The 24,437-nt window shown below is 35.9% G+C and overlaps 1 protein-coding gene across 13 annotated transcripts in view; it reads left to right on the forward strand.

Annotated features, from left to right (window-relative positions):
* LOC105686784 (regulating synaptic membrane exocytosis protein 2) overlaps positions 1-20,805 on the forward strand; it is a 40,387-nt gene extending 19,582 nt beyond the window's left edge. For 3 of the 13 annotated variants that reach the window (XR_007277531.1, XR_007277539.1, XR_007277540.1), the window contains 16 exons: positions 170-434; positions 538-675; positions 770-889; positions 1,067-1,255; positions 2,792-2,821; positions 3,650-3,806; positions 3,885-4,054; positions 4,120-4,307; positions 4,380-4,617; positions 5,181-7,738; positions 8,143-8,340; positions 13,333-13,552; positions 17,409-17,623; positions 17,731-17,870; positions 18,115-19,447; positions 20,766-20,805. Coding sequence is in view for 2 of the 13 variants with exons in the window: in XM_048652464.1 (XP_048508421.1) it covers positions 170-434; positions 538-675; positions 770-889; positions 1,067-1,255; positions 2,792-2,821; positions 3,650-3,806; positions 3,885-4,054; positions 4,120-4,307; positions 4,380-4,617; positions 5,181-7,738; positions 8,143-8,340; positions 13,333-13,552; positions 17,409-17,623; positions 17,731-17,870; positions 18,115-18,249; positions 20,766-20,768 (4,964 nt within the window). In the remaining 11 variants the exon portion in view is untranslated. Of the gene's footprint in view, positions 1-169; positions 435-537; positions 676-769; positions 890-1,066; positions 1,256-2,791; positions 2,822-3,649; positions 3,807-3,884; positions 4,055-4,119; positions 4,308-4,379; positions 4,618-5,180; positions 7,739-8,142; positions 8,341-9,704; positions 9,886-13,332; positions 13,553-17,408; positions 17,624-17,730; positions 17,871-18,114; positions 19,448-20,765 lie in introns of those variants that run through there. The other 10 variants (XR_007277537.1, XR_007277533.1, XR_007277532.1 and 7 more) reach the window with 10 other exon arrangements.
* The last annotated feature ends 3,632 nt before the right edge of the window (positions 20,806-24,437 follow it).

Here is a 24,437-nt window from a genome sequence, read left to right on the forward strand (position 1 = left end):
GTATTCGAAGGAATTGAGAACCCGTTCGAATTATGGTTTTCAAATAGTTGCAGCTACGAAATATTTTCGGAAGATTCATTTTTCTCTATTTTTTTCCCCTTCCTACATTTTTGAAAATAGTAATAATGCTGAAGAAGACAGTTGAATATGATTTTTATTGATATTTCAGAATTGTACGATTCAAGGCGAGAAAAACCTTCGGTGTTGGTAACTTCACCAGGTTCCCCAGATCTTCATGCCCAGGGTAGAAGTAGACACGGAAGACACCCCGGTGGAAACGCAAACGTTGGTGGAAGATTCCAAGTCAAACTTGGCTTCGATACTGCCGGTTTACAATTAATAGTTACCCTTGTTTGTGCCTCGGAATTAACACCAAGGGGAAATGGACAACCCAGAAATCCATACGCAAAAATATTTCTACTGCCGGATAAAAGGTTCGTCGATACCCCCGCATGATGAAAAACAAAATTATCATCAACTCGTGCCTCGCCAAAAAATGAATGAATGTTTATATTCTGATTTTTTTTTGCTCCACAGTGAGAAGTCTAAACGGAGAACGAAAACATTGGCGAACACAAACGACCCTAAGTGGAACCAGACTTTTGTTTATAGTGGCGTCAGGAGATCAGAACTCAGGCAGAGAGCATTAGAAGTTACAGTCTGGGACTACGTCAGGTGAATTTCCGTTTCTTTTTCATTCGTTTGTTTTTATTGAAAATTTTGATTCGTTCGATTAAACGCACGTTTCGTTCGGTTGTCAATTTTTCAGGTACGGTGCGAACGATTTTCTCGGTGAGGCCATACTTGAATTGGAGGTTTCAGCTTTGGACCAAGAGCCTGAATGGCATTACCTGGTAGCTCATGAATCGGAGCAGCACAGGCACGCAGGGTAAGAAATTTGAACCGAGTTTCTCTATTTGATCGCTTCGAAAGTTTTTGAATTTTCCGTAAGCTTGAATTTCTATTAGTATTGCCAAAAAGACTTGGGAAAAAAAAAAATCATTCTTCTCAAGCTTCATCCGTATTGAACACCTTTTCATCAATTGTTATTCTTCACTTTCACCAGACGTTATCAGGACCATACGGACGACATGGTGACGACACCGGTGGACTGTCACTTGAGTCCACCATCGACCACGTCCAGATTAAGCGATTCCGATACGTCGGAATGCGACATAACGGACTGTGACGGTTCCAGAGAGCAGAGAAGAACAGCTGACGGAGCCAGTATCAGCAGCATAGGAAGTTCTTCTAGGTAAGTGTCACCCGGTTGAAAAAAAAAAACGATAAAAAAAAAAACCCATCAGCAACCAAGAGAGATAGATAAAACTGAAAAATATCGAGAAATATACGGAGATCTTCCCAGTCATTTTCGTTACGCCGTGATATCCGTATTTTGGAACGGGGCGAGAGGGAGGGCGGAAGGAGGAAGAATCCCAGATACTCGTTGGCGTCGGTTGTCTCGCCACGCTGCGTCAAAAGTTTTTGGATACCGGTTGCTCTGCGGGCATTTGGATTTGGTTTAGTTATACAGGGGGTAAAATATGTATTTTGTGTATCCCATACGGTTCCGTTATGTACAGCGTTTTGCAAAATCACTGTGTTTGAATAGAATATATTCGCTGATCCGATTCCAAGATCCCCCTGCATCGGATTATTACACTTACAAAAGAAACATCAAGGGAAACCATTCGCGCTTTTGTTGTACACCCTGTATACCGATATATTAGTCGATGGAAACCAGCTAGTGTAGGTATTAAGGCAGAGCTGGAGGGTGAAGGGAAATATAGAGAAGTTATAAAAGTGGGCATCTAGCCAATTGACATGCCAGTTGGCCTACGACCACCAACGTTGTCGTGAAACCGGCCATCGCGCTACTGTAAGAGAACGTTACAAGCGCGTCTCCAGCTTACGGAAAACTATCGGAAGTGAAATTCGTATTCTATTCAGTTTTTATTCATCTTCGTCTCCGTTCATAAAATTTTTCAATTAAACCGTGACGAAAGGTTCTTAAATCCCGTTTCTCTACTCGTATAATTAAATGGACGTTTGATATCAAAAAACCTAATCAAAGTGTGCACAGCGTCATCAAGGGGTTTGGGAATTCGCTACCCCTTTCTCTCGCCCCGTTCAAAATTTTTTTTTCCTTCAATTATGATTTCGTAATCGTCCTTCGTTTTTTTTTTTTTTGTTGTGATTTATTTATTCGTTCCACTTTTTTTCTTTCTCTTATCAACGCGAATTCTCTAAGCGATGAAATAATATTTCTGTAACCGAGTTTTTCATATTACATACATATTCAATATTTCTTAACTGGATTACCTAAAAGGTTTCACCCCTAGGTTGTGCATTCGGCATTGATAATGTCCAGTGAAGTTAGCTGGTGAGGAGACTGTTACGCGTTTTGTGTTGTGTATTTATCTCAGATTCATGAAAAAAACAGTAACGTTGAAAGATTATGTGAATTTTTATTCAAGGAGCTAGAAAACTTTCAAGAAACACCATGATATCGTAAGAAACGATTTGGTTCTTCTGTTGTTCTCTTTCTGCTTTTTTATTCAATTCGTTTCAACGCTTAAAATTTGCATCACGGTTTTATCCGACCGATTATTTTCGAATTAAACGAAGCGAAATCACAAAGGTTTTGTATCTGTACCTATTCAATTTTGGTTTCATGCGCATACTTATGATTCTCGAATATCCCAGTTGAAAAAGATCGTTGTTATCCAGTGTGTCTCGTCTCTGTATTCGTTGGTAGTATTTTAATTCTGTGTTTTTGTTATTATTTTAGGTTTCATAATATGTCGTCAGTTTATAAGCGGTACGAATTTTTCAAGTTTACTTCATATCATTAACCATATAATTCATCATGTCCTGCATACATTTTTCTATTCTTGTTAATTGTTTAGTTGTTTTCTTTTTTTTTTATCTACATTTATTATAGTCTCTTTCTTTCGATTAACCAGTGCTAGGATCTTATTAGACGTATTATACCGCATCTACATACATACATCGATATTCATAGGTGTTGAATCAATATCCTCAGCAGAGTAATTTAGCTTATTATCACTTGAATTTTAATCAGAAAATAAACTTATATATTTATTGAGAACGCGAGCTGGCTTCATTTATTAGCTGATAATTATTAAAATACGTAGCGCCGAAGCGAGGCGTCGCGATTCCTCATCTGATTTGAAAAAAAAAAAAACAAAGAACAAGACTTGTAATAACTTCCAAGATCTTCTTCATTTAAAAAAAAAAAAAAAAAAGATTAAAATAAAGTAACGCAGAATCTCTGGTCTCACGATGTCATCGCTTCGCATTATTATGTTCCACCTGTATACAGTCATACATATCTGTACATATATAATTGAAATTAGGAGTTGTTTTATCAGCTGCAAACGCTTATAGATTGTTTGGCGTACTCTGAAAAAGTGGCGAACGGAACCTCGGTGCCTATCCACTCGAATCACGTTGGTGCAAAACTAATTTCTCAATTAGATTCACGAATCTCCGAATGCCGTTCACCCCTTTTTCGAGCCTCCTTAAACGCGTAATCACAGCACTCGCCCCATCTAAAAAATTAAGCTACACTCCGATCACTAATTGAAAAAAAAAAAAAAAAAAAAATGAACGCACCCCGGAGCAGCCACTATTCCAGCCCCCCGCCTGAGAGGGAACTCAGCGTCGAAGGAGAGCACAGAAGTCGACGGGACATGTCACCTCAAGGCCACAAACGAGCCGCCCTTATGCTCTCCAGGGACCAACAACCCGCATCGATATCCGACTATCACCAGTACCGAAAGGTGAGCGTCGAAACGTTGAATACTTTCGTTGAATTCCAGACGACTAGCAGACTCTAAAAATCTCTCGTTCGGTCACAGGATGACACTCACGGTAGGGGTGCTCTGGGAAGTAGATCTCATAGTGCAGCACCGATGGATTCGCCTAGTGTTCACTACAAAGGTCGTTCGCAAAGTCCAACCGGACATCACAGATCTTTATCTCCTCCCGAACACAGGACGGCACCATATTCGCACGGGTACCCTCCTAGGTAACGGTGGTTGATTACCCCGTGCAACTCGACGAAATCCTCAATTTTCTCTCAATCATTTCCAGGTTTAGCTCGAGATCAGCGACCGCGACGCCGACCGGTTCGCCTAAAAAAAGGCAGCTCCCACAAATTCCCGCTAATCTTCACGCGGCTCTGAAGGAAAGGGTGACTCAGGACCTCGAGGAGAGGACGAGGTTCATAAAACACAGGACGAGACAAGTGCACACGACTTATAGAAGCACGGGGATGGGAGGTGAGAAAAAAGCTCGGAGAAATATGGGCCGGGTTTCGACGGTGAATTGACCTTCGCGTTGTTTGGTTTCAGGGTGGGAAAGACACTACAGTGGCCTTTCCGATTCCGATTTGCCATCGATGCGACACGATCCGCTCGCCATAAGCCACGCGCATCCCCACAGGATCCACAGACCTCGCAGAGGACACTTGAGTCCGGACAAAGACGTCCTCGGGGATTTCGGTGACTCCGATATGGAGAGCATAGCGTCGGTCACGAGCAGCGCGTTGAGCACACAGTCGGAAAGACCGCGAGGCTCCAGAACAAGAATGTGAGTTTATTTTCTTACAAATATATCGCTGATCGCCAATGAATCTCTTGAATTACTCTGCGATTACGATACGGATCGAGGATGTAAATATGTACATATTCAAAGTTTGACGTATAGTTACATGCGATTATTACTATCACGATATAATATTTATGTTCACATATTAAATGGACATGACCGTATTACCTTATCCGATATACAAATCCAAACAATCCCATATACATATATACACATGTATAGCTGTGCACGCAAACCGCATACATACCTCGCTTTTAGTAATCCAATAAAATAGCTGGACTTAGGGTAAATCCAAGTAGCTCGCGCCGCCCACAACAAGAACATGTCTTACAATTAGTCGCACCTATCCGCACTAGTGAAAAAAAGAAAAACTACAATAAAAAAAAAAAAAAAAATTCAACAACAATAAAAAGAGTCAATGTCCATTTAATACCCGAATTAGAAAACGCGTGGGGATCGTGTTTTTGAAAAAATCCGATATCCGCGGCGAGCCTCGTAATTAATAACGAACTCAATACATTTTACGTGATTGTAATTGTTTCCAGCCCAACAGTTAAAAACGTTTTTATACCCGGTGTCATTTCTCCCGCCGCCCCACCCCCTAGGCGCAATAGGCGCAGGCACAGGCTTAGGGTACCTTGTAGCGAATGTCACTGCCCCCAAAACAACCCCACAAAATCCAGACCAACCCTGAAGCACAGCCAGACCCTCGACCCAGCCACCTTGAGCAACCGGTTCCCGATACATCCACTAGTACGGAGCAAATCCGCAGTCGTTCGATCGCTGTACAAGAAGATGAAGACACCGTTTACGAGGTCTAGAACAGTGGACGAAAATTTACTGCGATATTATAGCCCTGAAACGAGCGAGTACAGCGTTACTCCTGGCTACATGTTACGTCCTGAAAATCTTGGGATCAATTCCCGTAGAAGGATACCGGAAATATACGTCGAGGACTGTCTGAAGGTCGACTTCGACAACGACCTCATCGACAGATTCAAGGGGAACAGACTCCCGGTGTATTCCAGACTGTCGTCCAGACTGACAAAACCGGCCAAAGTGTTTCCCAGGTCTAGAATTTCCCTCGGGAACGTTATGCCCGATTGGACTACGTCAAGGCCGTCGCCAAGATTCGGTACAATGCCACGAACCAAAAGTTGCGAATACGAATCGATATCCGACGATCATTTACTCGGCGCCAGAAGATTCCTGCCACAGAGAGCTAAAAGCTTCGAGTACGAGTCACTACCTCAGAGTATATTTAGCGACGACAGTCTTAGAACCGCCAGGAGGAAACTGAAGAGAAATTTGTCCATGAATGACTCCGGGTACGATGATAACATCGAGGCTCTTCAGGACCAGAGCAAACCGTACTACGATGTCAATGCCGAGAACAAGTCGTACCCTAGGCAAAACATGTCCACCGGCGGGACGTCTTATTACGGTTACGACAGCGAACTCAGTAGCGCTGAAACGGAAATAAATCTGTCTTCCAGTTTTGATAGACAAAGCTTAGAGTCTGTGATTGAAATTAAACCGTATAACAATGCGCCGAGGATATTCGTTGACGAGGAGCACGAAAGTCTACTTCGTAATATCAGCAGAGACGACGCCGGTAAACGGAAATACGATTATTCTGAACTGCCGTTCGGAACAAGCGTTCAAAGAACTCCAGAAAAACGACCGAAGGCTTCCGACTATTCGGATCATCGGAGGATGTCCAGACTCTCCAGGGATCCTTCAAGGGAACACATTTATTGCAGCATAGACGACGAGCTGGTGTCCGACGAAAATCGTCTCGAGAGTTTCGCGGTAAGCGATGATCGACGGAGAGCGAGAACCAAAAGCAACGACTCGTACCTCGACTATGACAAGCTTTACGACAGGTGCAGGATTTGTCAAAGAAGCGAAATGTGGGATCCGGAATCCGAATATTTTTACTCGCCGCAAAGCGTACGATCCAACAGCGACGATATTGAGTACAGATTCACCGACTACGACGAAGAACGTTTTCACTCTCACCACGGATCCGATGATGCGAATATCGTTGATCACACTAGATCGATTGACGAAACGAGAAGACAAAGTTTATCGGTACCCAGTCTTAGGGAAAGTAAGAGATTAACCGCTAGGGCAGAATCGTCTCCGCAGTTGCACTCGGATGACGATTTCGGGTCTACCGAGACAATCGGTAACATTGCGAATGAATCGGATCGTGTGAACAATGAACGTTGGATGCGACGCGACGATAATCGTGGTTCCAAGTCTGCGCCTGATTTCCTCTACTCCGAGGATGAGGATTTTGGATCTCGTGAAACGGTCGTTAGTAAATATTTCGATGGAAACGAAAGACGTCGGAGAAATAGTAGCTGTCCCGAAAGCAGGGACTTGATTAGTTTCGTTGATAGAAATCATCATCATCAGCAGCTAGTCGGTTCTCAGGGTAGCAAAAGAAACGTCGCCATAAGTGACACTCTGGAGTACTACGAGTATTCAATGGAAAGTGAAAGTCAGTGTAGCGAAACCTGCGGATTTGGCCCGTCAGCATCAAAAAAAACTTCAGCAGCTGACAATAGAAGAGTATCGAACGCAGCCCCGCGCGTAAATTCGGCCTTGAATACCACCATATCCCAAACCCAGGACCCAACCCCCCCCAGTATTGCTAATTCAATTGTCTTTGATTCCCTTTCCGCCAACTCCGACACTGCTAAAAACGCTCGGGCCGTATGCAACAACAACAACAACAACAACAACAACAACGACGATAACGAAACGATCAACACGACATCGCGCAATGATCAACATTCGTCGAAACACCTCGCCTCGGGATCACCTCGGTCTAAAACCGACAACAACGACTACGATCATCGCGAAACAACTTCGACCTCGTCTTCTCGACGTCCTCGTGTCACCGCGGATCCATCAAACTTCGAAAACGATCAACACCGACGGTCGTCATCGATGCCCGAAAGCAGAGAGTACCCGTCGAACGCCTACGAGGGTTCATCGAGGCACGGAATGTCCGGCAATGGGCATTCCTCGAAAAGAGGACAGTTCACGAGGAGTTTGAGTAACGCAGATGTACCTCCGGACGAAAAAGTTGGTAAGTTTAACGAATATTATTAAATGAATAAACTATTACCATTTAGACACGCAGAGCACTCTCAAACACAGCCTCAACTAGACAAAGCTATTTATTCATCAATTTTCGTTCTCTAGGCAATTTAGAGCAGCGCAGCACAAATAGTTATATTCGAAAATTAGTATTCCATGCTTCTGTCGAACGCTTCAATCAATTAGTACATACCTAGCCGACCGATATACTAGCTTTAAAAAGTGCGAAAAAGAAAGAAAATAAAAGAACAAATCACCAACTCTTCCGAGCAGGGAAATTTTCGTTTTGAAAGAGCTGTTCGAGATCGACACTAAACAAAACGAGAAAACAAACCAACAGTACAGAATAATTAAATCCTAGTCAATTGTTTGTCACTACGCTATCTGTTTCAGTAAATTTTCTGTCACCAGACGGTAGCCTGAGCGATACAGCCGTGAGTTTGCACGTTGAGGACACTTCGATACGTGGTAGAAAAAGTTCACCCGGTAGTAAAAGTGGTAGCGGAAGTAGCAGCGGCGGCGGTAGCGCTGTTCAATATCAATCCAGTCTAGGGAAAAAGAGCATCAGTACCAGCCAACTGTCAGCGACAGGTAACATATATCAAACAGTATAATTATTTATCATCGCAATTGACGGATCCAACAATTGATCTGTGATCTGGAATTTTTTTGCTTCTTGTTTATTTCGGAATTCTGAGCTATCGATTTTTATTATTACAATAAATAAACGGTACAGGGTGGATTGTCATGAACTTAAAATGAATGGGGACAACTTATTCGGTGGATAGCCGACGCACCTCTGAGCCGATCGAAAATGATTTACAATCGGTGTGCTTGGACCCCAACGTTAATTCTAGCGCAATCTGTTCACCGATTAAGTTGCCGCATTTCTCACCGTTCAAAATTAATCCTGTACCTTTATGTACAATAATCAGAGTGTGCAGGCACACTAAAATTAAACTATTCTAATCTTTGAGATCGATGTGTGGAACGAAAAAGAGAAAGAATAATAATTTGATATTATATATTGTAGTATACGTGACATAAATTACATGCCTATATGTTATACATAATATATATTTATACCTACAATTAGTTTTATTAGCGAATTATTTATTTAAATTTTCTCGAAATTATTACCTGTACATTAATAATATAATAAGTCAGTATAATATTGCGATATAACGGTGTACCTGTACTTAATTACGTAATTAATTATTTTTTTTTTTTATGGTCAATTATTTATTAATTGATTGAATTGGTTGATAGAATAGCGTAAAACTTGAAAACGATTTCTTCTGTAGTTTATAGCCGTCGCGATTATCGAACTGTAACTATTCTGAAATCAGTGTGCTTTGAATCGTGTGACAAAAGTAAAAAAGGAAAAAATAAGAACACCAAAATTTTCTTTTCTCATTTTCTCGTCTCGTTCGGAAAAAATTCTTGATCACGTGCGATTGATAGAAGTTCCGTTTTTTGCTTTTGCACGAGTAAAGCACACCATGATACTGAGAGAGAAAAAAAAAATCGAAAGAAAAAAAAACGCTATAGCGAAGATCGACGTCGTGTGTATATTCTAATTGTATTCTGTTTTCTCTATCATTCTTCTTCATCTCTGTCCGTCTCTTTCAACATCATCACACACTCACACAAAACCTCAACAATCGAACGGTGCTTCGTCTTCGTCTGGTTGAACTCTGGGGTATATCGTTTTCGGAACTTGAACGATCTTCGCGCCGCCTCCAAAAAATCGACAACAAAAAAATATATAACACGAATAAATTACGTGACCGAAAAAAAATCTGCAACGAAAAAATGTGAATTCCTTCCACGTAATTGCTGCCATCTGACGATTCAAAAAAACAAAAACAAAAAAAAAAACCATACCGAATGAATGAATGAAAAATCGAAAAAAAAACTCATTTGAAATTGGCAAACCTTTTACGGACGTGCTGATGGTACATGTGTGGGCGAGGAAGGGCGCAAGCGGAGGCTGGGTTTCGGAAAGAAGGGAAAGTCCTCGTTCACGGTTCACAGGAGCGAAGAAGTCCTTCCAGAGGATGCTGCGAGCGGTAGAAGCGGTAGACAACCAAGTTCCGCGAGCAGCGACGGAGAAGGAAGCGCTGACGGGGACAGGTCCGAATTATAATACATGATAAAAATCAGTCAGAGAAATACTACGTACCTATAGTCGCATATTTTTATCACTAGATTTTTTTTTATTTCGTTATTTCTATGTTTTTCAATTTTGAATCTTTTATCGTCCTAGTTCGTAGCAACACATCTAATAACTCCCCAATGTTATAGTAATGAAATTTAGAATCGATTACATATGCTGCTAAAAAAAATCTTCATAATTTCTGATTCCACAGTTTTATACGGGATGCAGAATTTTTTTTTTATTCTATTATTTCCGACCGTGATGTAATGATAGACCTATTTTTCCCGTTTTTTTTTGTGTAGAATATTGCAAAGAAGTATCAAATACAGAAATAATTTGATAAACTACAAAAAAAAAACACGAAATCAAAAAAAAATAAACGAATAAAACAGTAGTGCCCCACTTCAGAAATCAAGTAGGATCAAAAAATAGTGAACTGGAAACTTTCAGCGAGAAGAACACCGTCGACTGATAATGCTACAGAGTTGAAAAATAATAATCATAATGATAATAATATATGTACATCTATCTACATTCTACAACAATAACAACAACAACATCAACAACAACAACAACAATAACAACAACGAGACACACAGACATCTTCTTCAGTTATAGGTCATATTAAATTACACCGTAGAAAGTTAATATATTTAGTACACCTTTCTTCTTCTCGTTTTTTCTTCTTCTTCTATAGGAAGGAAAAGATTCGTTGAAAAGAGAACAAAAGAAAAGAATGATGAAAGATATCAATTATAATTATGATGGGAACTGAAAAGTACCTAATTAGTCCATTGATTTTCCAAACCGAAATTATTTAATTCTGATTACCTATAATACATTTATATCAGCACATAAAATAGGATGAGTGAATGTATTATATGGATACACATATGTGTATATAATTAAATATATACATATATTTATATGTGTATATATATATCATTATGAGGATAGTAGAATTAATAATATACTTAGATATTTATTTATACATATATATATATATATATATATACATATACCTAATCGTTGTGGCGTAACCATGATGTATTTGTTGTACAGCTTTATCATCTATTTGATAGAATTTGCGTGGTCAACTTCAGAGGATCTTTCATATCAATGCACAATGTGACAGGACGACGATGACGTAAAACAATATTTATTTATTCATCTATGTTCGTTCATCTGCTGTCTCGATTTTTCTATTTCAATTTCTCACTCGCTCTTGTTCCCCTCTTTCGCTCTTTATCTGTTTAGCTATCTCTTTTTATCTTCTATTTTCTTATTACCTAATCACCTGCTATATATTCTTCTGTCTCATGGAACAACAGCGACAACGCTATACAAAAAAATTTAGTCTTTTCACGCAACGAATAGTTTCCGACCCGAAATTACAATGCCTCATCTCACGGAAATTTGAAAATCTCATTCTAAAAATTTTCAGAAAAATGCTAAGAAATTCAGAAAATCCAGAAGTGGTCGTTGCGTTTATAATAGTAAAAAATTTTATTGTAGAGTTTCAGTCGGTGTTCCAAAACCTGTGTCAGGTATCTTCTCTATATTATATCTATACACAATCTGTCTCTCTTTGTGATTTTATTAAACACTATACGGTAAATTTATAGACGACAAAAAAAATTACTTCAATTTTCGTTGTAAAGTTGGCAAACTTTAAACTCAAGTCACTCAAGGTTTTGAAACTTGAAAATTCACCCAATCGCGAAGCTTTTCAGCTATTTTTTTTGGTCCAATAAATTCTAGAAGGTTTTTTTTCAGCACTCTTCGATCATCCGTTGATAAATTTGTCGCGAAGTTTAAAATTTTGCCAACGTTTCAATTAATATTTATATTTATCGATGGTGCTTGAAAATCTGCTCTCCGGTGTAAAAACACGATAATTATTATTCACATGTATACGTATACCAGTACATCTATTATATTTATATATTTGTCTGTTTGTCTCTGTCACAATTTGATGGTAAGTTGGCCACGGTGCTAGAGAGTCGCTATATATGCTACAGGTGAGATTGTGCTACGGCTTTTGTTGGTGTATATTATCAAGTACTGTATTATTTTATAATATCATTAGCATCATCCTCATTGTGGTTGATTTATTTTTACCCTTCAGTTATTATTCTTAATTTTATTCGAAAAATCAAAGCTATCAGTCACCGTTATCATTTTTGAAGCTGCATAATATTTTTGCAAAAAAAAAGTCAATCTAATACGATTATGGAAATGCTATATGTATAATTATTTCACATGAAATATCGTTCCAACTACACGTTTCATAATTACTTATATTATGTAAAACTCATACATAATATAATACGATCATCGCTCATCATATACTATTATCACAATTTTATTCTCGACATTATACAATCATTATAATCACCCCCTTATATTGTAATTAATAATTAATTAGTTAGTTAATTAGTAAAATAGTTAGTGACGTTGAGACATAGAATAGTTGAGTTGAAGTTAGCGCTCAGGCAATAGTTTATTTGCTTATATATTATACTAATTTTATATATTATACAAGTATATAGTACATATACTATTTCATAGATTATAGAGCAATTCTTAATACGCAACTAATTATCGTCATTAATTATTATTAATATTATTATGAATTTCTTTTCAATAATAGACAGAAGATCCCTATTTTTCAGCAAATGCAGCTGCCTATATACATACGATAATCGCCATAGATAGAATTACGTCTGTCTTTTTGTGTGGTTTTAATCAACTTTCTATTTATGATTTTTCTTCTTTTAATTCATAATATTGATTTAGTCCTACGTTCACCGTGTATCCACCTCGATCCCGAAGCCGATAAATTACCCCTGTATATGTCTTGCGTTGTGTGACTTTCAAGTTTGACATGATCCATCGATCAAATTACATGGATCAAGGGTGAACGATTACTTGTGTGGTTCACGAGAAATTAACACAACTAAAAAAAAAATCAACTCCATATTTCTCAATGAAATAATTCGTCCCGATATAGTTATATCCTTGTCATAAAAAGAAATGTGTATATTATACAAAAATTGTATTAGATCCAAGCAGAACTGACCTACAGTGGAAGACAAGCAGCGATGCAGGGCCTAATTTCCCAAAAACAAAATAACCAAATCAGAAAAGACAAAAAAAAAAACAAAAAAAAAACGACCGAGCCAACGTATTCAAATAACTTCATGTATTTCGAAGAGCGTCGTTCTTTCATAATTTATACGAGTACGTCATCGCGTAGCAACTACTCTGCAACTATGATCTGAGAAAAAAACGAACTACAGAAAAAAACTAAAATAACAAAACGCAAAAAAAATCTTTTCAAAAGACTTAACCGACAAGAAAATGACCTTTAACAGTGGCAAAATTTAGTGAGTCCGTCTTTTCTTTGGTTTACGGCGCAGAGAGTGGCGGACTCGGTTCTGGCGGAGGATTAAGTCGCAAGAGAAACAGTACACCAAGCAGCATTCAACGCTCCCAGGAGGTTGTCCCCCACTACCAGCGATTATGCTCTTCTTCTTCTTCGAGGTCCGCTGCTGCTGCTGCCGCTGCTCACGCGGCCTCATCCGTATCCAGTGACATCGCGGGGAGCCTCAACTCAATCTCTAGTTCCGAAGGAAGCTCGTAAGTATCCTGGCTAATTATTGCCAGGAGACGGTGCTCTGTGTCCACGGATACATCTCAGCTCCTAATCTTCTTCGTATTCTTCAAGGACTTCTCATCCTTCTTCTACTTCTACTACTTCTTCTTATTTTATACCAAAAAAAAAAAACAACATCAAAAAACAAGACAATCTCTCTCTCACTTCCTTTGTTCTCCAATTTGATCTCTGTCTGTTTTTCTCTCCCTCTTTGACTCTTTTTCTCCATGTGATATATCTTTTTTATGATATATACACGCCAGAATCGCGGGGGCTGCAATGACGCCACATTAAAAAAAAAAAGAATTTTTTCAATGAATCATCATTGGGCTTGTTTCTTTTTAAAATTACGCCCACTTTTCAAAACTACCCTCTCCAACCCAGCACTCGACATAAAGTCCTCTTGAAAAAAAATTAATAAATAAAAATAGTATTTAGTCAGTGAATCTGTTTACAGGGTGGGTTGTTACCTTTTAATCTTCGAGAACGGAACAAACTTGGTTTTCCGGTAATGAACGCCCCTTTCGCCAATCAGAGCAAGAGGGGCGTAGCCGCTAGACGACTGGAACCTCCCGATTTCGGAAATAGGCGTGTTCATTCATAAATTGAACTCCTCCCACTTGTAAAATTAGGCATAGCTACTCATGTAAAGGGCCTTTTCTAATTTTTGAAATTACGGGCGGCAACTCACTCTGTATCATAGATCTATTAGAAATCAGGAAGACGGAAGAAAAAAGAATATTTTAGATACCTGTATTCATAACCTCATATTATTCACTTTATATATGTGTTTGGTGTGTCGGATACCCAATATTGTATATACCTAATTATTGTGTATTTAACTGTACGCTGGTTATACGCATACGTGTATATGTATACCTATATCCATGTGATTCGTATACCTTGCATATCTAGATATCCAGAAAAAATTCATATATTCAGTCTAGATATACGCGATGTAAGATCTTATCCATATATTCGTATGTATACATATTGTTATTATTTACAAGAAGGGGTACATCAGGCTCAGGAATAAATGTTCAAAAAAAGACACAATTGCATAAACAAATGAGATATGTCAACTTTGTTTCCATTGCCACGTGAAATTTGAATTTTTCTTTGAAAAAAATAAAATTGCCTGAGGTGCCCTATATCTGCATATGTATATATTTAATACGATGTACGTTTTTATATATTGTTTACTACTATATAACCATTATTATAATGTTGAAAAATTATCGATGTCTGCACACTGGAGGTAATCTACCATTACCCCCAAATTCTATAGCACTGGGTGGCTCTGGTGTATCGATGGACGACAAAAACAGCTTCACTGTTCACGATTATTTTCTAAATACGAGCAAAAGAAGGACTAATCAAAAATTCTATTCTCATCAAAGCTCCAGGAGATGAATCTCTTGACCTATAACGGTTCTTACTCTCTATTTTATAATCATTAATTATTTTTTAACAATTTTATTCATTCGGTTTCTTGTTCGATTCTTGTTTCGATTTGATGCTCCATCGATGCACGATATTCAAGTTAAATATATCGGCTCCTTCACGTATACCATATCCTATATGTGTGAATTACCGCCCACTTCTATTTTCTGTACGTCTGCAGCCTCCTATTTTTTACTACCTCAAAATCCCCCCCGTAAATTTTTCATCGTCATTTTTTAATTCTGTTTGAATCTTTCCACGATACTCGTTATATTATCAAACCATCCCAGTCCCAACCCGTTTGCATACCAAGTCGTGTATTATTATACATTTAATATATCAAGTTGTCGGTGTTGTTTTGCCTTTGCTTTTTGCTTGGCTATCGCAAATGATTCATTATTACTATGTATTTTTACATTCTGCACCTTGAAACTTATACTATGATATATATTATTCTCCGATTCTCACTGTAAAATTATATACATCATATATATTACATAAAAATACGTCACAAGCACTAAAAAATTATCGCATCACCATCATCGTCGTCATCATTATCGTTTCTAGAAGAAAAGTCGATTGTTTTCTTCATTTTTTCCATCCATAGTGACAATTACCATTCATCGAAAGTTTATTATCCACTTTCACACGAACACATTCACACAAACCAAAAAAAAAAAACTGACAATTTTTCAAATATCTAATCTGCAATTTATAATCCTGTTTTTTTGTTCCATCTGTTTAGCTAGCCTACGAGGTAATTCACTCGGTTATATCTGATAATAAGTGTGTATAACCATCTCAATAATCTGATGATTTCGTAATTTATGAATCTTCGACAAATTATTTAAGCTGTAGACCAGAATATGTATTGACATATATCCGTGACTATATTCTCATTATCAACGCACGGTTTTGGGATATTCCCTGAAATATTACATAATAGGCCTCATCTATATTCTCAGATCGAATCTAATTATCCAGTTTCATTTAAATATCTTAGATGTTCTATCATTCTGTCTTGTACAAGGTGAGTGTTTTCTGGAGCCCGACGAGGGCGTGGCTTAAACCAGCCAAAGTTCCGCCCACTGGAGTGAAAAAAGCGTGGCTTTCGTCCATATAAGCCACGACCTATCGAGTAACCTTCTAAAATTCTCACCCAGTAATTCAAGTGTGCTCGCGCATGATTAAAGCAAAGAAGATTGAGCTTTGAACATTCCAACCGGTCAATTATTTTTGTCTTGTGCAAGTCAAGGACGGATGAAAATCCGATCAAAAAAAGTAGGTGAATTTGACCGGCTGAAACGCTCAAGGCTTATGACACCAGAAGATCGTAATCTAGATTAATGAATAGTTGAAGGAGAATTAGTAAAAAAAAAAATAACAAAAGACATAGGTGCTCGGAATGTGTTTGATAAACTGCATGCCATATGTCTACATCTCATTGGGCCTGCAGTGTGTATGTGTGTGTGTGCCACCTTTATTCCCCCATTCTAATATCTATATGTGAAGAATTGTTTGATTGATATACACTGATACTCTTTAGAAAAGACATAACTAACCATAGGAATATGACAAATTTTTTACGCCCGTCTACATACATTATACTAACTACTATACGGTACATCTACACGAAGGTTCTTCTTGCTTCAAGATTGAGTTTGTTCAACCGATAATTATTATACTATATCATACGATATTCAATCGTTTTTCGGCTCAATTGATGAAAATATTATTGACAGCGAGGCTTTCAGTTACCACTAAAATTACAACAACAAAAAAAGTAATAACGAAGGTGTAAATGATGACGATAACGATAGTTATACCAATAAGGATAGTGACAGCAACAAGAAAAAGAACAATGCCACAATTATTAACTACGAAAAGTAATATCAATTGATGCGATTTAAAACATAGGCATTGAAATAATTTTTTTATTTTCGTTGTATCAATCTGTAAGGTATATATAATATCTCTTTGTATATCTATATATACATCATAACTTTTCTACGTGTTTCCCGAATGCAAATAATTTTTATCTTTCGTGTTTTCTGATATATACATACATTTGTTTTTTCACCATACACAGTATATTGATGAAAAATGCTATGCTTAATCGCCAAAATGTCGGATGAAAAACGATAAGAAGCCCCTCTCCTTCCCCCCTGTCCGCCAAAAAAAGGGTCTTGATAACTTCTCTTACTGCTGTGATTGTTTTTGTTCCACCCTGTACATTGAATAATTTATTGTTGATATTTGAAAATCAAGATAATAATATGCGACTGCAGTTACTGGAAATCTATAATAATTCTTGAGAGTACTGATTTGAATTAATCAACTATTTCGAATATTTTTAATGTTTATGCATATTTATTTTTCTCCCAAAAAACTATTCAGCTGGTCGCCTAGCCTTCGAATGGCGGGTGAAGGGGGTCAACTCAGTGATTTCATCGGGGGCTTAGGACCGGGACAACTTGTCGGTCGTCAAGTACTTGGCGCCCCTTCTCTTGGAGAAATTCAACTGTCGATGTGCTTCACGAAAGGATATTTGGAAGTTGAAGTTATCAGAGCGAGGGACCTTCAAGGACGACAGGGGAACAAGGTTATACCAGGTGAGAAAGAGCCTCCTCATCCCGTAATACACGATACATCGTTTTCATCTCACGACAAAAGCATCACCTAATAATCTTTGTGGAATTCTTTGCTTTTCCTTTTTCAGCGCCCTACGTCAAGGTCTATCTCGTCAGCGGAAAGAAATGTATAGCAAAAGCGAAAACTGCAACCGCAAGAAAAACGCTTGAACCACTTTATCAACAGCAATTAGCGTTCAGAGAAAATTTCCAAAACTGTATCCTACAGGTGAGAAACAAGTTCATTACAATTTTTTAGATCTTCTCATATACAGGGTAAATCAGTTTGAGGCACTGAAAAGAGGGAGGGGCTCCATTGACCACGCCCTTGTCAGTCGTCCAATGAGTTTGGGGTGTGGCCCCTCCTTTTTCTGAAATGGGCGTGGCATTGGTCTCCTATTCATTCATTTATTTATTTTTTGATTCAACTTTTTTCATTGATTTTAATTGATGGATTGATCTTTATTTCACAGGTTACCGTATGGGGCGACTACGGCCGAATAGAGGGCAAAAAAGTGTTCATGGGTGTGGCACAGATAATGTTGGACGATCTGGACCTGTCGAACATTGTGATCGGGTGGTACAAGCTATTCGGAACTACCTCCCTGGTCAGTGGACCTCCCTCTCTCGGGTTGTCCCGTCGTTCCTCAGCCGCATCCCTCGATTCCTTGAAACTCTGAAGTTTGTTATGAGGGGCGACGCGTCCCTCTGTCTAAATGAGTAGAGTATCTCGAGAAGCAAAGATGATTCGCGATCGTTCCATATCGAATCCCACCAATTCTATAGGATGTACAACTTGTGGGTGAAATAGGCGGACCTCTGAGAACCCTTGAAAATAATTTTCATCGTGGGATTATTTTTTCAATCTCATGTAAAATTAGATATTACGGATATCGATTGATTCCATTCATCAGATTTTGAAATGAGGTTCGTAGATGTGTGACTCGAGGGCTAACACGAAGACAAAAAATAATCCATGTATAACGTGATATAGATTAAAATCCATATCATCTATTATCGATAGCTCACGCGATAGTTTCTGCATAAAGATAAAGTAAACTCATGTATCGAAGAGTGAGAGACTTTCAATTACTGACAACTTTCACGCGACTCGTTCTGATTATCAAGCCTTTCCTTCTCCCGGCACTTATTACCATACCTTTTCAACCAAATCAAAACGAAAGAACACAAAATACTGAATGAAACCAAAGATGCTAATTCAAATTAATAACAATAATAAGACTAATACTAATAAAAAAAAAAAGATTGACAGTGAAAGCATTCATGCTATCTGAACTATTTTCCCCGAACGAAAACCGAACCGGAAAAAAGTACGAGTGTGAGGAGATGATGAATAGATTGATTGACGGCTCTGAATACGGTAAAAGCAATACAAAAAAAATCAGATCACCGTAAGAGATCAAACAAAAGAAAGATCAAAAAGAAATAATTTGACACAAAGCAAAAACAAAACAATCAAAATTATCAAAAATGGAAAAATGAAACACAGAGAAAAAAAAGATAATGTTAAAATAATAATGTAAGAAAACAAACAAAAAAAAAAGAAATAAAATGAACATGAATGTAAGAAAATTAAAAAAAAAAGGGGAGAATCATACTAGAAAAGTGTAAGTGATGGGTCTCCTAGACACTTCTAGTACATCACATATCATGTACTGCATATCACATCGGCTATACCACTTATACATACCTTAGTCTGTATGTAATGTATGTATTGCCTGGCGTAGCAAAATAGAGAAACCTGCAATGCCCCTGAAAAACAGCGCCAAATAGCTAAAATCATAGGTACGCACGACTCAAAAACTAAAAAAAATCACCAAAAAAAAACTGAAATCAAAAATTTCACAAAAAAAGATATCACTACATGTGGCCAATAATGATGACAGTCTTCGATCCAAACTACATATAACAGAAAAACTAAACCTCGAACTCGTTCATATTTTCATGGTTAGCCGTACAGTATTGCAGTTTTGATAGAAGATTGTTGTCTTTGGGGCTTGAGGCAGTGATGAATAGTTGATTATTCATTCACCAGATTCAGTTAATGACCATTTGATGATTTGACGCTGGTGGAAAATTCACATCCTCACTATTACCATAAAATAGAAATTTTGTCAAAATTCTGAAGCTCAAAATTTTGTCCGACGAAAAAGAAAAATGAAATTGAATGAGTAAAGAAGTCTACCCTACTGTCATTTTTGGTCTGAACGATGACCAGCGTCAAATTTCTCTCTGTAATTATGAGAATAGTTGTCATAACTCGCACCAATATATGTTCGTATAGTAGTTAAATATTTGTCGCATTCGATATCTCATCACACAGCGCAGATATTCACTGAGCTTTTTGAGAATGAGCTTAAAAAATTTATTATTTTCTTGACAGTAGAACTATTAGCAAAATTGCCCATCTATTTAACGATTGAGTTCACATAAATATTCACTACTCATCAAATCATCGATCATCACCTGTCATTGGAAATTGGATAGTTAAAATCTTTGTCAACCAAATTTAATTTTTTAAATTATGCATGTCAATCATTTTCTCGCATTATTTTTTAATTTCAGTAGATTTCAATTCGTGTCGTGAATGACCGATAAGCTGCACCATCAACTCCCCTTAGCACGACCCTAAACAGAGCACAATAAATTTAATATTTATTATTACGAATCCTTGATATTAAAACTCGAAAAAAAAGTAATGTCACGATTGAGAATATAAGAAAGAAAGAAATGAGAATTAAAACGAACGGAAAACACCCCTTGCAGAAACTTGAGAGAGAAGAACAAAATAAATGAAAACCATTCACAGTAGAGATACAAAATTAAATTTTCAATAGTTAACTATATTTGATCAATAATTTTTCGCAAGGTAAGTCCATATTATATGCCGTATTCGGAGTCTATTATACTATATATGTGTGTTATATTGAAATCCCATAAATGTCATAGAATCTAAAGAGCGGTACGAAGTAAATGATTTTCTTATTTTTTTTTTTTAATGTTTTTTCTCGATAATTTTTTATTCATTTGTTGTTTTTGTTCTTTCTTTGATAACGAGATCGAGTTCTGGATCGTGTTAACGTGATTTATTCATATGTTACAGTGAAACCTGCAAGAAAGTGGATATTTTATCATAAAAGATCGAAAAAAACTAATCTTGATAGCCATAAACTTTAACCTGCAAATACAACGGACTTAGGACGAGAAATGAGGAGGAACGTGGTTTACACATACCCATATAACTATAGTGCAGACAATCTCTACGTAATAAATACATGAATAAATAATAACTATTATATAGTATATACACTATAATTAATATGGAAATTTAAACTAATTACCGAGCGAAACTAAATAATATTCAAAAATAGAGAATGAAAAAACAACCAACAACTAGCAAAGCAAAAAAAGAGAAGAGAAACTGCGGAGACGCAAGTAACGTGAAAAAAAGGAAGACAAAAATTGAAATAAATTGAAATATCGAAGAACTTATACTATTCATATACATAAATACGATAAACTTCTACTACATACATCTGTGTTAAAATGTTTATCCAACATGAACAGAAAAAAATAAATAAACAATTAACCAAAAAATGTTACTGATGAAAACAATTATTAATATACATATAACTTTTCAGTATTCAAAACCTGCATTATATATTATAGGATAATTATTATAGAAATAATGATTATTGTTTAGATACATTTACTATATATAATGTATAATGATGTATAAACAAAGAACAAACAAATAACATAATATCCGATAAAATAATTGAAAACATAACATATATATATATACATATAAATTGATTGAATATTTGTATATAGTGTAAGGTATAAATACATATATAATATCATGATTATTCAATTATCGATGAATCTAGCTATTGGAAAAAACATTGCTTGAAATATGATGAATGATATATACATGCATTCATATATGTATTCTAGATAATATATATGTATATATGTATACTGGAAAATTAGGTAATTGAAAAGTTCATGGAGAGGGCAAAACGTTAGGCAACCCGAGATACACCAGACAAATGTTCTCGAGATGGATTTTATTTTCGCTCAGTTCCAGTATTACTTTTTTTTGACAGAACTCTCCCAGAGATCTTGAGCAAATTCATTAGGTAAAATTGATCGAAATTTATAAATTCATGAATCGTGTAGGTTTTAAACATCAATTTTGAATCAGTTTAGTACAGGCAAGCCAATCTCATGCATAATCGCGTATATATACAGGGTGAGTCACGACAAAGGTCCGATTTGGGAGGAGCTTCAATTGGATGAGGCTCCTCCCGACTCGGACCTTTGTCGTGATTCACCCTGTATGTTGAGGTATATACATAAATAAAAATAAATTATCATTTGGTAAACATCATAATAATAATTATCAATAATGTTAATAATAATAATCATAATAATGATAATGATAATAATAATAATTACCATAATCTCTCTGAACAAATGAACTATAATTATATTGATTAATTAACAATTAAGTGCTGGACAATTATTACCACATTCACAGCATATATACATATACATATACATAAATAATGATTAGAAATTATTCTATCATTGATTGATTGATTGATTGATTGATTGATTGATTGCGATAAAGAATTAAAAATGTTATTCAAGGACGACCTGGCTCACTTGTAAATAATATCAATAAACAATAAGGTTAATATATACCCAATACATAACTGATTCGATTCTCTCATTCCTAACCCATTTTACAATTAATAAACTAAAAATCTTCTGATTTTTTGCAGATCTAATCAAACAACTTTTCTTCCATAAACGTTATCTATAATACTGCGATAATAATTCAATCGGTTTCAATATTTTACTATTTATTCACCGGCGTCACACGTCCTCATGATATTCAGAAACTGAATCCAAAAAAAAAAACCATCTCAAACATATTTGTCAGGTGTATCTCATCACGTCCGGTAGACTTTCGATGATTTCTCTCTCTCCTTATCAATTTACAGAAATAATTTTCTCTTCGTACGTAAATACTTAGACTATATATATGTATATGTATATATAGATTTATACGTAATTATTCACTGTCGATATTGTCATCATATTGTATAATGTTATTCGTATAAATTACATGGATCCCTCCCCGCCCTCGTCATCCCTAAAAAATGAAACCAAAAAATATTAATTACATGATAACGATGAACTAATTATATATATATATATCTTATATATAATAGTCGAACTAATACACGAAAATGATGGTCAGAAAGAAGAATTATTATTAATGATCATAATAATAACAATATTAATAGTCATAATTAAAATAAATTTAAAGATAATAATAATTATCTTAATGACAATGTTGAAATTATCAGTAATATTATACTAATGAAAATTTCAACTACAAGTATAATCACTTCTCACTTCTAATGCGAGGTAAGAGAGAATATTGAGAAGTGGAAAAAAAGAACAGAACAAACAACCAATGAATAATTAACGAAATTATCGTGCATTGCATAGCGCTGATCATATAATATATATAAATATATACATACATATAGTATATAAGAATACACATAATATGTATAATGCATAGAGAGGATACATTGTGAATGGAAACGTGAAAGAATTCATTTGAATTCATTGAATGAAGAGAATTTGGGGGGATGAAAAGAGAACGTATATCATATCTTATATAACATGCTTAAATTGGAATTGACAAACAAAAACCCTTAAACGAAAAAAAACCTTTTTTACTTGTGACAAAAAAAAATGAAAAAAAAAAACCAAACGTGTAAGTATTGTGAAAATATTACTATACGATATATACATATATTATACGAGAATGATTGAAAAATAATCACGTAATATATACATATAAACTTATAGGTGTACATAAATTACACCTAATCAAGGGTGAATGAATTCTATAATAATGAGAGAAATTTTAAATTAATAAAAAATAAAACTAAAATATTAACGATAACGAAATAAAAATAAAAAACGTAAAATATTGTCAGAAATGAACGTAAAAAATGAAAACCAAAAAAAGGATAATATAATTCAAACATAAAGAATACGGAACATTAAAAATAACAATACCGATAATTATGATGAAAATAACATTAATAACAATGACGGCAACATCATTAATAATAATAATTATTATAATAATAATAGGAACAACAATAATGATGATAAAAATAATAATAATTATAATAGTATTAATATTGAAATTAAATTGAATCCAAATAAATAAACGATGGTATAAATACGTGTGTACATTAAATACAAAGTTGGAAGAACAATGAAACAGAATTGAATGAGAAAAGAAATTACATACACCTCCCATCGAGAGATTGAAATGAAAACTTTGGTTATAAATCGGTAGAATTTTCCTTTGTTTTATTTTATCTAATTACAATTCTCGGATTATTTCTAAAGCACACCAACTGAAAATTAGCATGAAATTGAGAGAAAAAAAATAGCGATGATATAGTAAATGAAGAACATTCAAAAATAAATGCCAGATAAATTGAAACAACCGAAAACATAAAATATTGCATATCCTTTACAGCAAAATGGTGTGGTAGAAATTTGATAACTCTGTAATAAAACAAGAAGGAAAAAAAGAACACAAGAAAATCTAGCAAACGTACAAAATGAATGTTGTAAAATAATTAACAGACGAAACATAGAAAAAAATAAATAAACAGAAGAGGAGATGAATGAAAACGCGCGTAATAATCAACAAAACCATTTACGGTCG

This window comes from Athalia rosae, chromosome 3 (assembly GCF_917208135.1).
Source record: "Athalia rosae chromosome 3, iyAthRosa1.1, whole genome shotgun sequence".
Classification (NCBI taxonomy): Eukaryota; Metazoa; Arthropoda; class Insecta; order Hymenoptera; family Athaliidae; genus Athalia; species Athalia rosae.